Genomic DNA, 15,899 nt, shown 5'->3' on the forward strand with positions numbered 1-15,899 from the left:
TGTCAACCCGTCCTCATTAAAAATCCATGCTCATGTTTTCACACCATGTAGAGATAGTGTTTTAAGCACCTCCAGTCCAGTTTGTGTTTAAAGAGTTGGGAGTTGTTGACCCTGTTCTGACCTTAGTGTTTGTGCAGCCATAACAACATTCAGAAACCTGGCGGAGGTCCTGAGCGGACAGAATACAGGTCCTCTCGACAGAGCAGAATAGCAGGGGATCAGACAAGACGACAAACCAACACAGAATACTAAAGACGTTTTTATTATTTCTTTACTTTGTGTGAAAAACACAACATAAATCGCCTCTCATGATTAAGTGGGGAGTCGCAAGGCACTGGACCATCTCATGTTATGACAAAGGGAGAGCAACAACAGAATGAGCCGCCACCAACTCCTTTTATATACATACTCCGGCAGACCAATGATTGCAGAAACACTTGTCTTTTTCCAATACACTCAACAATAAAAAGCACTACAAAGCTAAAGGTTATAAAAAGGTAATGTCTGTTGTGTAACAGTTCATGTCTGTTGTGTAACAGTTCATGTCTGTTGTGTAACAGTTCATGTCTGTTTTCTTCTATGCTGCTTTTCGGGACTGAATGGCTGTTTAAAGCTTTGGAACACACCACAGCATTGGGGCGTTGCAATGTCAGCCTCAAGAGACCAGACTCTCAGGGTCATCTTGTCTGTCTCGACCCTGACCTAAACATTTGTGGAGTGTGTCCATCTCAATACTCCAGCTGGTGACAGTTGGACCACAGCCATGGGGCTGACAGACTCCTTCCTTGGTGTGTGTGTTTTACTGGGCCCCAGACAGGGGGAGGTTGGAGGGGCCAGGGTTGCTCTGTGGGGCGGGTGAGGACACAGAGGAGGAGGGCTGGGGAACGCTGGCGGCTGCAGGCTCCATCTTGCTGGTATGGGTGATGAAACGCAGACGGAGCTTCATGGCCGGACGCAGGGTCAGGATGATTTTCTCCACCTGGGAATACACACACACACACACCATTAGACAACACTAGGGGAGACAAGGGATAAGCTGGGAGGAGAATTCAACTCATCTCTTCTGTACTACTACTACTGAGGAGAGAAGCCAACTTCAGCCTCAGACCCCGAAATGAAGCGGGACGTGCAGCAAGTGACTTCAAAAGTAAAAGTGGGAATGTTTGGAGGACAAACTAATTAGAATTTCAAATTCAGGGTGTGTTGATATAATTAGAGGAGGAGAGGAGAGGCAGAATACCAATGCAGGACATGACAGAAAACCAAGTGAGCAAACGTTGAGGAAAGGCATAAAGTACACATTATTTAGGGACTAAAGCAACAACAAAATCCCACAACTGAAACTTATGTCAATCTCAGATCGATTGTCTGGGGCCAAGTTAACCTCCCCTTTTCATGTAGGAAAGTCACGACCAACATGCTTTTAGGGAAAGAGGATCATTTTGTACATGTATTAAACTGCGATTTGAACAATTCCAGCCGCATGGCTTATGGGGTCCGGGGTCCTTTTATTGTAGAAAGACTGAGAAGCTCAGTTCTGGTGACCTTTTAAAAATATTAACACATTGGAACAATCTTATAGCCTAAGCACGGTCTGTATTATCAGGATGTGCTATTAGCAATAAACATTATCGCCTGTAGCCCAACTGATGAAGCATAGTGACTATAAAATGTACAGTGCCTTCAGAAAGTATTCAAACCCCTTGACTTTTTGTTGTGGTACAGCCAGAATGTAAAGTAGATGATTGAGATGTTGTGTCACTGGCCTACACACAGTACCCCAATAATGTCAAAGTGGAATTATGTTTTAAAAAATGTTTACAAATTCATAAAAAACAAAAATGTGAAATGTCTTGAGTCAATAAGTAGTTCAACCCTTTGTTATGGCAAGTCTATATAAGTTCAGGACTAAAAATGTGCTTAACAAGTCACATAATACGTTGCATGGACTCGTGTGCAATAATAATGCTTAACATGATTTTTTTTAAATGACAGCCCCCATCTCTGTACCCCCACACACTATCTGTAAAGGCCCCTTAGTCAAGCAGTGAATTTCAAACACAGATTCAACCACAAAGACCAGGGCGGTTTTCCAATGCCTCACAAAGGGCATCTATTGGAAAAGAGAAAAAATATATATTCCAAAACATGCTTTCTGATTGCAAAAAGACACTTAAGTAAATCTGCAAAAAATGTGGCAAAGAAATGTAATTTATGTCCTGAACACAAAGCGTTGTTTGGAGCAAATCCAATGCTTTATCTTTTCTGGAGGAAAACCGGAGGAAAACCTGGTTCAGTCTGCTTTCCGGCAGACGCTGGGAGACAAATTCACCTTTCAGCAGGAAACACAAGGCCAAATATACACTGGAGTTGCTTACCAAGACGACATTGAATGTTCCCGAGTGGCGGAGTTACAGTTTGACTTATGTCTCCTTGAAAATCTATGGCAAGACTTGGCTCTTTTTGAACAACAATCAACTTGACAGAGCTTGAAGAATTTTAAAAATAATTTTAAAAACAATGTGCAAACATTTCAAAAACATGTTCTCTCTGTTATCAATTGAATCCATTTTGAATTCAGGCTGTAACACAACAAAATGTGGAATAAGTCAAGGGGTTGGAATACTGTCTGAAGGCACTTGAAGAATGTCCATCTGCATTTACCCCACAGAACAACATCCTGATTGTTGTTGCTATTATTATTATTAATAATAATGAATATTTTATTATAAATACATAAATCATTATTAATTATTACTCACCCGAAAAATAGGTTTCTATTACAAAGTATGTAATTGTTCTTTTAAGACGACATTGCACCTTTAAAAGCTCTGTAGCGCAGCTGCCCCTAAACCATGTTTTAGACTCTGGTTGTAAAAACTGCATTTGTAAACAACGCCACACGCTCAAAGGAAGGAGTAGAGAAATAAACGCGGCAGCAAAGGAAAACTGGGAGCCCACCCTTTCTTAAAAAGGTCAAAACTGCTTTCAAAACAGATTTGCCAAAACTGCTTTCAAAAGTGTTTCCCCATGATTGCATAACGAATTGTTGTGCGTCGACTGCTTACCAGAATACACGATTCCCTCCTATGGCCCTTGCAACTTGAATGCGCCTCAAGAGGAATATTTATCTGGCATAGAACACACAAGCTGACTAGGTAAATAGGTGAACTATTCTACTATGGGGTTGTCCGATTTTCGTTTAAATAACATTACACGGGAAAAAATTGTTGAAGTGGAAAGTTACATCCTGAGTGATAGAGTATACGCTTTGAATAACTTTGCCGGCAGCTAAAGTAAGATACACACAGCGGACTGACTTAAGCGCTGCAGTGGTGCGCATTACAGGCTATTTCAATCCCTTCATCTGAACACACGTGGCGAAGAACATTAACCCCGGAGTATTTCTCGAACCTGGTCTTTGACGCTGTCCCCGGTGAACATGTACTTGATGTGGTAGAGGAAGTCACAGATAGGATCCATGTAGGACAGGTGTTGACTGTGCTGGTCCACAGCCTGTAGCATCTCATAGAACGCCACTCCAATCTGCAGTTCACGACACACGCATAAATGCGTAGATCGTTAAGAAAAGGCACAGACAAAAATCAGTCATTGATTAATGGTGAGTCACACATCTGATTAACACAAAGCCAGACTGAAAGACAGAATGAATGGCTATTTCAGAACGGATATTTTTGGTCAGATCCGCTCCAGGGGGGTGGCAGGCTGGTCAACAGCAGAACTGCAGATTCATTAGAGCTGTCCATGGGAAGCCACAGCACAACCCCAGCACAGAGCCACTGCCTCTTGGGAGAGGAGACCAAGGACCTTCACTCTCCCTCTCCACAAATAACAGGATTTCTCAGTGAGCCACCTAACCAGCTATTGTCCATTTTCACACACACACACACACACACACACACACACACACACACACACACACACACACAAAATCAGTTCTATCCTCTTTAATGGTCAAGGGAGTGTGAAAGGGAATTTAATTGACAGGCCTTTTGTGTGGGATTGTATGGTGTAATAGGGTTGTACTGGGAGATGGAGGAGAGGAGGGGGGGGTATATATTGACAGGAGTAGTCAGTACCTCCAGCATGCAGCGGGTCCTCTCCTGTTGGAAGCGCTGGAGGAAGGGCCCCACTAGGTGGTACACATAGAGGAGCTGGAACTCTGTCTTTACTATGGGCTTCAGCACCTCAGACAGGAACCTGGGGAGGGAGGGGAGAGAATGTTACACTTCTCGTAAAGAGACAGACTGAATAGGAGAAGACTGACTGCGTTCGTTCAAAGACATGCTGGGATGGAGGAGAAGGACTGAAAAATCTCCCCAGAAATGAAATAAAGTGATTTGTAAAGCCAAGCACCCGATGTTCAAAAGTGACTAAGGCTCTAACTGTGAGAGCTGTATGCAAATGAAGGGAAGACAGTGGAGGCACTGAACTTGAATGATAATTGACAGGGCTATTCTGAATGAACAGACAGTGGAATATAAACCAGGTACAGCAGGACCAAAGCCTCTGTGTTTGTAGACGACAAGATGGATCCCACTGGGATCTTGTCATGTGTGATCTGTGTTCCAGAAGCTTCAGCGTGAGGCGTACCCACTCGGCTGCCCGAGCCATAGGCGGTGCGTCTCGTCACCGGGCTCGGTTGTCAGAACGCTGTGACGCCTGCTGAGATCTCCCACGCGTCACGATCCACACTGATGAAGACAGCTTGGGGATAGCAGCAACCTGCCCGTCACAATAATGTGATAGCGCTTCCACACTAACACAGGCTGAGAGCAGTCACAAAGGTAATGACTGTCTGGCAAGGAGAGGTCATCGTATATATCTTGCCCACTCATACTGATGAGCTTTTGAATATAAATTGCTTTCGTAGTATTTCTGGTTGCTTTTCAAATTCAATCTCAAAGATAAACAATATTGGGCCTCCCGAGTGGCGCAGCGCTCTAGGGGGTCACTACAGCCCCGGGTCCGATCCCAGACTGTAACAGCCAGCCATGACCGTTAGACCCATGAGGCGGCGCACATTTGGCCCAGCGTCATCCGGGTTAGGGGAGGGTTCGGCCGGCCATGGATATCCTTGTCCGATTGCGCTCTAGCTACTCCTTGTGGCGGGCTGGGCGCCTGCAAGCTGACACCAGTCGCCAGCTGGACGGTGTATCCTCCGACACATTGGTGCGGCTGGCTTTCCGGGTAGAGCGGGTGTGGCTTGGCAGGGTCGCGTTTCGGAGGACATGTGGCTCGCAACTTTCACTTTTCCGCGAGGCCGTGGGGCGATGGGAAAAGACTAACTGCCAATTGGATATTACAAAATTGGGGATAAAAGGTTACAATATTTAATCATCAGTGAAGTCTGAGATACTATGCAAGTAGAACATGTACAGAAATTTTATTGGACCAAAGAGTATGAAGGCATATATGCACCAATTCCTGAAATTAGAATCCCCGTGCCCAGTCCAATTTACGGGCACATTACTAATCTTAAACAGTAGCATCAAATAATGTCAGAAAGCTGTAGCCAGCCCAGTACATAGTGTACTGTACTTCTCGGTCTCATCCCAAGGAATTTCCATCTGCTTCATTGTAATGTAATCCCAGCAGGCCAGGGCTCTGCTGTCATTTCACATGACAGTCCAGCAGACACACAGGAGCACAAGGGCACTTGCTGACACATCAGGGAGCATAACTATTTGGGCTTGAAGTCCAGCAAAGCCTGAACACAGTGTTATAGGGGAAGATATTCACAGGCTAGATGAGAAGGCCTACTAAGCGAAGCCTGAACACAGTGTTATAGGGGAAGATATTCCCAGGCTAGATGAGAAGGCCTGCTAAGCTAAGCCTGAGCTGGGAGGCAGCAGGACTATCCCGCTGTGTCCAGATAAATCACAGGGTAGGCGTGAAGCAGACAAATTCTTAACAAAGCCCCATCTGATATAGATATCTCATAGGTGTTTGCACCAATTTGTAAGTCGCTCTGGATAAGAGCGTCTGCTAAATGACTTAAATGTAAATGTAAATATAAGTCAGGAGTGAGCAGCTTGGGCCGAGGGAGGAGACAAGATGGTGGGGATGGAGGGAGGCAAGAGGGGCTCTTTCCTCCCAAATTGTACACTTGTTCACTTCCCTTCAGTCATTTGAAAGTAAATGGCCTTTTGTCAATTAGATTTGCTCACCTCCTGCGTCCTCTATCCCGTCAAAGTTAATCGAGAAGAGTCGCTGAGAGTGAACATGGACAAAAATACGCTTGCTTGAATTGAGATGGGTCCTTCTCCGCGTCGTTAGGAAAATTACGATTACAGGGCTGATCCCAATATAAATGTGGAAAGTGATGGAAACAAATGAGGTTAGTTGTTCCAGATATTTTATAGATAGAAACGATATGCTACTTATTGTTTTATTTTATTTTAAAAAGAGGGCATGTTTTCTCCTCTGACAAAACAAAAGCTAATTCAAAGTGGGTGTGGCAAATGTTAAAAATATTCTCGCGGTAGGATATACATGAGTATCCTCGCTGAAAGGTGGCTATTGAGGGGAGAACACTCTTCCGTTCACCTACTAATGAATTAACACTTTCCTCGACCTCTCTACCACAGGGAGATGCCGGTGGACCAGGACTAGAAGGCTGGAGAACAGCTAATCAGGGGACTGCTGGTGGACCAGACGGCTGGAGAACAGCTAATCAGGGGACTGCTGGTGGACCAGACGGCTGGAGAACAGCTAATCAGGGGACTGCTGGTGGACCAGACGGCTGGAGAACAGCTAATCAGGGGACTGCTGGTGGACCAGGACTAGAAGGCTGGAGAACAGCTAATCAGGGGACTGCTGGTGGATCAGGACTAGAAGGCTAGAGAACAGCTAATCAGGGGACTGCTGGTGGACCAGAAGGCTAGAGAACAGCTAATCAGGGGACTGCTGGTGGACCAGAAGGCTGGAGAACAGCTCATCAGGGGACTGCTGGTGGACCAGAAGGCTAGAGAACAGCTAATCAGGGGACTGCTGGTGGACCAGACAGCTGGAGAACAGCTAATCAGGGGACTGCTGTTGGACCAGGACTAGAAGGCTGGAGAACAGCTCATCAGGGGACTGCTGGTGGACCAGAAGGCTAGAGAACAGCTAATCAGGGGACTGCTGGTGGACCAGACTGCTGGAGAACAGCTAATCAGGGGACTGCTGGTGGACCAGACTGCTGGAGAACAGCTAATCAGGGGACTGCTGGTGGACCAGACTGCTGGAGAACAGCTAATAAGGGGACTGCTGGTGGACCAGACTGCTGGAGAACAGCTAATAAGGGGATTGCTGGTGGACCAGACGGCTGGAGAACAGCTAATCAGGGGACTGCTGATGGACCAGACGGCTGGAGAACAGCTAATAAGGGGACTGCTGGTGGACCAGACGGCTGGAGAACAGCTAATAAGGGGACTGCTGGTGGACCAGACGGCTGGAGAACAGCTAATAAGGGGACTGCTGGCAAGACCAGACTGCTGGTGGACCAGGACTAGAAGGCTGGAGAACAGCTCATCAGGGGACTGCTGGTGGACCAGACGGCTGGAGAACAGCTAATCAGGGGACTGCTGGTGGACCAGGACTAGAAGGCTGGAGAACAGCTCATCAGGGGACTGCTAGTGGACCAGGACTAGAAGGCTGGAGAACAGCTAAATCGGGGGACTAATGTTGGTTCTTACTTGGGGATGAGGGAGAGCTGTCCGATGCTGGAGTGGTGCCACACGGCGTGGGCCAGGGCCAACACGTAGCTGCAGTACATCTCAGAGTAGGACTGGTGGCAGGCGGTGAAGTCCAGCAGCGCGAAGGGGTAACCCACCCACTCAGTCTCTGTGGTGAAGCACGGACTGCCCAGCACACTCACGATACGGTCCTGCAGGACCACCCAGTAAGGCTCCTAGAGAGAGGAGAGAGACAGGCAGACAGACACGCATACCGTTTAGCTGACTTGTCAGACCTCAGACAGTTCTCTGGAGTCTGCAGGACGGCTGAAGGATGAAATAGATGCTTATTTGGGTAAAGCTGTCACTACTGTCTGGCTGCCCAGAATTACACTGTGAGCAGTAAGAACAACAATTTATGAACCTTGTTTTTCATGGATAGTGGAAACTTGACCACGCGAATGGAAAAAACTGGTTTGCTGTGTGCCGTGAACTTGAGATTTCTGGCGCAATAAGTTGCTGATATGTAACTGATATGTGTGTGTGAACAGAGAGGAGTCTTACAGGCAAGGCGGTGATCACCAGGCCGATGGCGTTCATCCAGGCGGTGATGTTCTCCCGAGGCACCAGCGGTTGGCTGTGAGGGAGGTCACATGACATCAGGAGGACAATCAATCACAACACCATACAGAGACAGACGCTGTCATGCAGAGGGGCACACAGGTCTAACTGAGCTCTGCAGAAAGCTAACACATTGCATTGATTCAGCACCACTTCGAGATGACTCATCGTCCATTCCTCGCACAAGAACTTCCGCATAAAAATGAACACATTTACACGTGTGTCACGAGAGCACACAAAACTGTGCTTGTTTACATAGCATAGAGACCTTTCAATCTCCCCTCTAATTGGCTGCTTTACTGCCCCCCGTTTGATCTATGACCCCATTCTGACCTCTTGAGGACGACGCTGAGCAGGGCGTTGCCCACGTCCTTGCCGGGCACTGCCAGGGCCATCAGCTCCACGCAGGTGACGTGGAGAGCGTGGGCGGCCGGGTTGGGGAACTCGTTGAACCTCCAGTCACAGTTTGGGAACGGCCCGGGGGACTTGCCAGCCATCGGTGAGACAGCAGGTCAAGGATGATACACCAGCTACACAAGTGTGTGAACACATCATAGACTTTAATTCTAGGAAAGACCTTCTAGCAACCCAGCACGTCAACTACTCCCTCGTAGATGTCGTGAGACTACTGTCATCGGTCTGAACATCCCCACAGAAGGACAGAGACATAGAAAACTGTCTGATAATGATTGACAGGTCAAATGTGCTCGGGAACAAACTGCAGCAAAGGATATTGTCGACGAGGCGTCCGATGAGCTTGCAGTAGTAGGTGTCATCGGGGATCCAGACGTTGTCTTCACGGGGGTTCATGCCACACTTGATGTAGGTCTCACTCAGGCACCAGCCTGGCGCCCGGTTGTCCTTCAGAGAGCTCATGATGGCGTGCACCAGCTTCCTCTTCAGGTTGGTGCGGTCGCGCAGGTGACGCTCGTAATAGTGGAGCGTGTTGTACAGGTAGGTCACCGGGCGGTCTGGAGACGACACAGAGAAACACTAAATTCATTTCAATTAGACTGTCCATCTGAACTGACCTCGTCGCACAACATCATTCCAAATGTTTCAAGTGCAAGTGTAACATTGACTCATAAGGGGGGTCTATCGGGGCTCTTTCATGATGTCCGTATACCTCCAGGCTGTATGGACAATCAAAGCAACAGACCAGAACTCGTCCCCGTGGTCTTGTACCCTCTCCTCACCGTGGAACTTGTAGAGTCCTCCCAGGTGGTCCAGTAAGGTCTCCAGTGACTTGGAGACAGGCAGCAGCTCCAGGAAGCGGTGGATGACGATGTCAAAGACGGGCAGGAAGCGCAGGCAGACGTTACCAAAGTAGATGGGCAGGTAGTGGGACTGCTGCTGCATGGGCGGGTTCACCTGCTCGGCCAATCCCTCAAAGTACAGCTTCTCCGGGTATTTCTGTTACAATAGGGAAGAAAACAAGAGTCCAAGTCAAATGGAACTGTAACACCTGCAAGCTTTAATGAAAGCGCAAGCTTGGGAGCCGTGAAACAGTGAGTGGAGGTCAATCACCACAGCAGAACAGATGGAGACTTAACACAGCTAACACCACAGAAAGCTCAGTTGAGATCCCAGCCAAATGTAAATGTGACATTTAAAAAAGGGCCAAATGTCAACAGGCAACGGTGCAGGCTGATCTATAGTGGCCTCCCGTTGACATTTCCATTCGTATCGCCTTGAGCCCCTCTCTGGTTCCTTTCAGACTGTCTTTAGGGCAGAGCTGCTCTTTCCGTGCTGGAGCTGTCAGTCAGAGCTCCAGGGTCGGAGGCCAGTACGGTACCTTGTGGTAGGTCATGTGCTTGGTGTGCCAGTCGCTCTGCAGCCAGTGCTCGGGAGCGTTCTCCTTCACGAAGTCAGAGACGCGATTGCGGAAGTCGTTGGGCTTGAGGAGGAGGAGCTGAATAATGAAGTAGCAGACCTGAGCCTCGTTACCCTCGTGACTCCTCATGGCCTGGAGAGGGAGATCAGAGCGAGGGAAGCGATGGGAACGAGAGATTAGTAGGGAACTAAACATTGTTATCGAACACCTCAACCAGTTTCATATTGAACAATGAGATATTAAATGTCTGATCTGAAAACGTAATTATTCATAATGTGATTGAAGCTTTCAAAGGCTTCATTTGAGGTGAACCATATGACTGGCCCATAGTTTCATCTCATCCTTACCAGGCACAGGATGAGTCTGTCCAGCGTGACAATGTTGTACTTCCACACCATGTCGTTGAGGATCTCGATACACTTGTTGAGCTGCTGGCCACCGGCCGACGTGGAGAACTCATAGACCAGGAAGTCTGCAAACGTCCTGACATGGGCCACCAGCGCCCGCGCCCCGATCCTCTCCAGAACCCTGGGGCAAGACACACGTCTGGTTAGGAGGATGGCCTTGTGTCACAACACACAGACACCTGCACAGTCACGCACATGTCAAATTGACAATGTACAGTACCATTGCTTGTTTACCATGAGTCTTTATAACGAGCAAGCATTTATTCCTCTTAATTCAAAAAGGCCATCTGTCAATAACACAATTACTTCATGATTCAATGCAAAGCTGTTCTCAAACACCATCAACACCCTTTACAGCAATCATCAACACAAACAACAACCAGCAAACAGCCTTCTGACACCATCTGCTTCAGCGTGTTCCTCTCAACAGCATCCAGAAGCTGAGAGCCAAGCCTAGGGCCCACAGTAGCCGTTCCCAGTGGTAGTGGCCCCCTGTGGCAGCCTTCCTACCACCCCACCTGGCCCTACCACAACCACCACCACTGCTCTCTCCCAATCCCCCAGACTCTGGCTTCCTAGCAGACCTATTTAGAGGACAGAAGGAGAGCAGTTTTACTGTACCGGCTCGGTTGCGTTAACAGGCTGTCATTAACAGCAGCCAGTTACCGCAAAAGCAAAGTCCTTAGTCACTTAAAAGCCCTGTTGCAAAATACCTTTCACTGGCGGTAAATCACATTACAAATGGTGGCGTGCGGTGCATGACTGCCTACTCAAGGAAAGCCATCACTCTCGACTGGGTAGTGACGTAAAGAGCCGGAGGCAGGTTTACAGTAGACAAGGCTATTCGCATTCCTCACACTCAAACTCTGTTGGGGAGAGGCCATAGATTCTTTCCTACAGACAAGAGATGGAGAGAGAAAGAGGGAGAGTTGGAAAGAAAGTGTCAGGGAGAGAGAGAGAGAGAGAGGGGTATAGAAGGTGCTTGGGAGAGAGTCATTGAGTGTTTAAGAACTTTTACAGAGACTCCCTCCGGAGGGTTACGCAAACAGCAGCCCTTCACAGCCATTTCACCCCTCCCGCCTGGTGATAATTAGAAGAGCTCTGCACTCCAATCGCCTCAAACCCCTGGCCTGCAGAGAGAGCAGACAGCAGATAGCACATACAACCAATCCCTTGAGCTGGATTGCGGGTTGAGGCTGTGCTGATTTCCACACAAAGATGGAATCAGCAACAGCACTTTAGCAGCTAGGCACTGGCTACAGGTTGTCAGGCAGTCGCCACAACTTCTGCTTCAGAAAGCACTTTAAAAACTGCCTTGCTGGTACAGACTGTGTCTGGGGGGGAGCTCAGAGAAATAGATTAAAAGACGAGATGACAGCAGCAGCGGAGCTGTATTGGTGCTGTCGGAGCGTGCGGGGAGTGTAAAGATCATTATCTCTCAGCGCTCGTGATTAGAATGACAAGTGGGACGTGTGTGTGGGGTCAGGCATCTCCATCCACACAACTGCCCTCTGTCTGGAGAAGGAGCAGCTGCACCCCAGAGAAGCCACACCCCTCTGTTCCCCACCCACTTAACATTCACAGGGCTCAGCCAATCAGAATGTTGACCTCCTTAAAAACAGTCCCAGGTTACCTTATAATATTTATTAATGACCATATAAAATCAGCAGGATAATGAGAACAAATCCACAGGACGTGGCCCTGCTACCGTTAAAATAGGAACTGATAGCCTGATGTTGAATCGGAAACGTTGATTCATGTGCGCTGTCCCTGTCGAATACATTTCATAAATGGTTAAGTGTTGTGCAACCGTAGAATAGAAAAGAAGTGAATACTTTGTGGTGTACCTGAAGCCGATCTGGTTGATTTTGTCAGTCTCCAGCAGCATCTTCCACAGCAGACACAGGAAGAGGGGCGGCGATCCCTGCATGGAGAAGTGGGTGATGATGTCGTTCTCGTTGGTCATGCTCTTCCACTTCCTGTATTCCTCCTCCACGTTCTTCTTCAGGTTGAAGCGGCTCTCCTGGGGAACGTTGTTCTGCTTGAAGAACGCCTGAGGGAACACGCACACAGATGTCTTTTTTTCCCTCCTTTCCTTCTGTGTAAAATGATAAATATTCATATGTTCCACTGGGACTTTGTGTCAGTCTGTCATCTGAAAAATATGAATGGGCTCAGTCTGTGTGTAGGTACCATTAATATAACATATTCACTTTAGCCGGGTTGGGGCGGTACCGTCGTGATATGCGTTTGAAATAGGATTCTCTCAGTCAATTCTCTATGGCTGCCCCCTGTAGAAATAAGCCCAAATTGATTCGCTCTCTCTCTCCGTACCTGAAGAGGAGCAGGGAAACAGCTCAGGGTGTGAGAGGCCCAGTTGTGAGGAGTAAAGTTCATGATGGTCTGCAGGATGTCCTTACACCATGTACCCTGGATGGAGTCGGAGCCTGTGAAGAAATCTGGACCAGAGAAAGCAGTGGAAGGAAAATGAGTCTTGGGTTAGGTGAACGTTTTGTTAATGCTGACCTACTAGTCAGCGTTACGCTGAGCTATGATGAGTTTCACGGGCATTATCAGACACGTGTTAAATGTTGAACTGACATTACGTATACAGTGCCAGTCAAAAGTTTAGACACACCAACTCATTCAAGGGTTGTTCTGCATTGTATAATAAGTGAAGACATCAAAACTAGGAAATAACACATATGGTATCATGTAGTAACCAAAAAAAAGTGTTATATTTGAGATTCTTCAAAGTAGCCACCCTTTGCCTTGACAGCTTTGCATACTCTTGGCATTATCTTAACCAGCTTCATGGGGAATGCTTTTCCAAGTCTTGAAGGAGTTCCCACATATGCTGAGCACTTGTTGGCTGCTTTGTAAAAAACATTTATTTTGTATTTAACTAGGCAAGTCAGTTAAGAACAAACTCACAATGACTGCCTACCAAAGGCCTCCTGCGGGGACAGCGGTTGGGATTTAAAAACAAATAAATAAATACACATATATACACCACGACGAGACAACACACAACACTACATAAAGGGAGACCTAAGATAACATAGCATGGCAGCAACACAGCATGGTAGCAACACATGACAACAACATGGTAGCAGCATAACATGGCAGCAGCACAAAACATGGTACAAACATTATAGGGCACAGACAACAGCACAAAGGGCAAGAAGGTAGAGACAACAATACATCACGCAAAGCAGCCACAACTGTCAGTAAGAGTTTCCATGTTTGAGTTTTTTAATTAAGAGATTGAGATAAAACTGTCCAGTTTGAGTGTGTTGCAGCTCGTTCCAGTCGTCAGCTGCAGCGAACTGAAAAGACGAGAGACCCAGGGATGTGTGAGCTTTGGGGACCTTTAACAGAATGTGACTGGCAGAACAGGTGTAGTATGTGGAGGATGAGGGCTGCAGTAAATATCTCAGATAGGGGGGAGTGAGGCCTAAGAGGGTTTTATAAATAAGCATCAACCAGTGGGTCTTGCGACAGGTATACAGAGATGGCCAGTTTACAGGGGAGTATAGAGTGCAGTTATGTGTCCTATAAGGAGCATTGGTGGCATATCTGATGGCTGAATGCTAAAGAACACCTAGCCGCTCGAGAGTACCCTGCCGATCTATAAATTGCAATCGTGCAATGCTGTTCGCATTCTTACACCTGCTAATCATGTGTATGTGACCAATAAAATTTGATTTGATTTATAAATTACATCTCCGTAATCTAGCATGGGTAGATTTTCCTTCCAAACCATCTCAATTGGGTTGAGGTCAGGTCATCTGATGCAGCACTCCATCACTCTACTTGGTGAAATAGCCCTTACACAGCGTGGAGGTGTGTTTTGGGCCATTGTTCTGTTGAAAATCAAATGACAGTCCCACTAAGAGCATACCAGATGGTATGGCGTATCGTGGCAGAATGCTGTGGTAGTCATGCTGGTTAAGTGGGTCTTGAATTCTAAATAAATCACAGACAGTGTCATCAGCAAAGCACCCCCACACCTCCTCCTCCATGCTTCACGGTGGGAACCACACATGAGGAGATCATCCGTTCACCTACTCTGCGTCTCACAAAGACACGGGGGTTGGAACCAAAAAAAACTCACATTTGGACTCATCAGACCAACAGACAGATTTCCACCAGTGTAATGTCCATTGCTCATGTTTCTTGGCCCAAGCAAGTCTCTTCTTCTTACATTTGTCCTTAAGTAGTGGTTTCTTTGCAGCAATTCGACCATGAAGGCCTGATTCACGCAGTCTCCTCTGAACAGTTGATGTTGAGACGTGCCTGTTACTTGAATTCAGAAAAATGTATTTGGGCTGCAATCTGAGGTGCAGTTAACTCTAATGAACTTATCCTCTGTAGCAGAGGTAATTCTGGGTCTTCCTTTCCCTTGGCGGTCCTCATGAGAGCCAGTTTCATCATAGCGCTTGATGGTTTTTGTGACTGCACTTGAAGAAACTTTAAAAGTAGTTGAAATTTTCTGGAATGACTGACCTTGTCAAAAGTAATGATGGACTGTTGTTTCTCTTTGCTTATATGAGCTGTTCTTGTCATAATATGGACTAGGTCTTTTCCCAAATAGGGCTATCTTCTGTATACCACATCTACCTCGTCACAAACACATTAACGAGGAAATAAATTCCACAAATGAACTTTTAACAAGGCACACCTGTTAATTGAAATCATTCCAGGTGACTACCTCATGAAGCTGGTTGAGAGAATGCCAAGAATGACAGCTTTGCACAATGTCGGATGTGGCAGGTCTTGCAAACTATTACGGATTACAAAAGGGAAACCTAGCCGCCAGCTGCCCAGTGACGCAAGCCTACCAGACAAGCTAAATGCATTTTATGCTCGCTTCGAGGCAAGCAACACTGAAGCATTTATGAGAGCACCAGCTGTTCCGGAGGACTTTGTGATCACGCTCTCCGTAGCCAATGTCAGCAAGACCTTTAAGAGAAGAGAGCCACAGGGCCAGACGGAGCGTGTAATAAGAGCATGCGCGGACGAACTGGCAAGTGTCTTCACAGACCATTTCAACCTCTTCCTGACCGAGTCTGTAATACCCACGTTTCAAGCAGACCACCATGTGCCCAAGAAGGCGAAGGTAACCTGCCTAAATGACTACCGCCCCATAGCTCTCTTCAGTAGACATGAAGTGCTTTGATAGGCTGGTCATGTCTCACATCAACACCATCTCAGAAATCCTAGGCCCACTCCAATTCGCATACCGCCCAACAGATCCACAGATGTCGCAATCTGAATAACACTCCATACTGCCCTTTCCCACCTGGACAAAAGGAACACCTATGTGAGAATGATATTCATTGACTACAGCTCAGC

At 47.1% G+C, this 15,899-nt stretch overlaps 1 protein-coding gene across 3 annotated transcripts in view; it reads right to left on the bottom strand.

Moving 5' to 3' along the window:
• Positions 1-246: 246 nt before the first annotated feature.
• med23 (mediator complex subunit 23) overlaps positions 247-15,899 on the bottom strand; it is a 30,510-nt gene continuing 14,857 nt past the window's right edge. Inside the window, exons 18-29 of one of the 3 annotated variants that reach the window (XM_035774768.2) lie at positions 12,876-13,000; positions 12,389-12,594; positions 10,482-10,662; positions 10,096-10,266; positions 9,497-9,713; positions 9,035-9,271; positions 8,634-8,799; positions 8,244-8,316; positions 7,701-7,915; positions 4,101-4,221; positions 3,415-3,546; positions 247-979 (exon numbers count right to left, since the gene is read on the bottom strand). In XM_035774768.2, the coding sequence (XP_035630661.1) occupies positions 800-979; positions 3,415-3,546; positions 4,101-4,221; positions 7,701-7,915; positions 8,244-8,316; positions 8,634-8,799; positions 9,035-9,271; positions 9,497-9,713; positions 10,096-10,266; positions 10,482-10,662; positions 12,389-12,594; positions 12,876-13,000 (2,024 nt within the window). In that variant the 3' untranslated portion in view covers positions 247-799. The other 2 variants (XM_035774766.2, XM_035774769.2) reach the window with 2 other exon arrangements.

The sequence above is a fragment of the Oncorhynchus keta genome, chromosome 8, assembly GCF_023373465.1.
Source record: "Oncorhynchus keta strain PuntledgeMale-10-30-2019 chromosome 8, Oket_V2, whole genome shotgun sequence".
Lineage (NCBI taxonomy): Eukaryota > Metazoa > Chordata > Actinopteri > Salmoniformes > Salmonidae > Oncorhynchus > Oncorhynchus keta.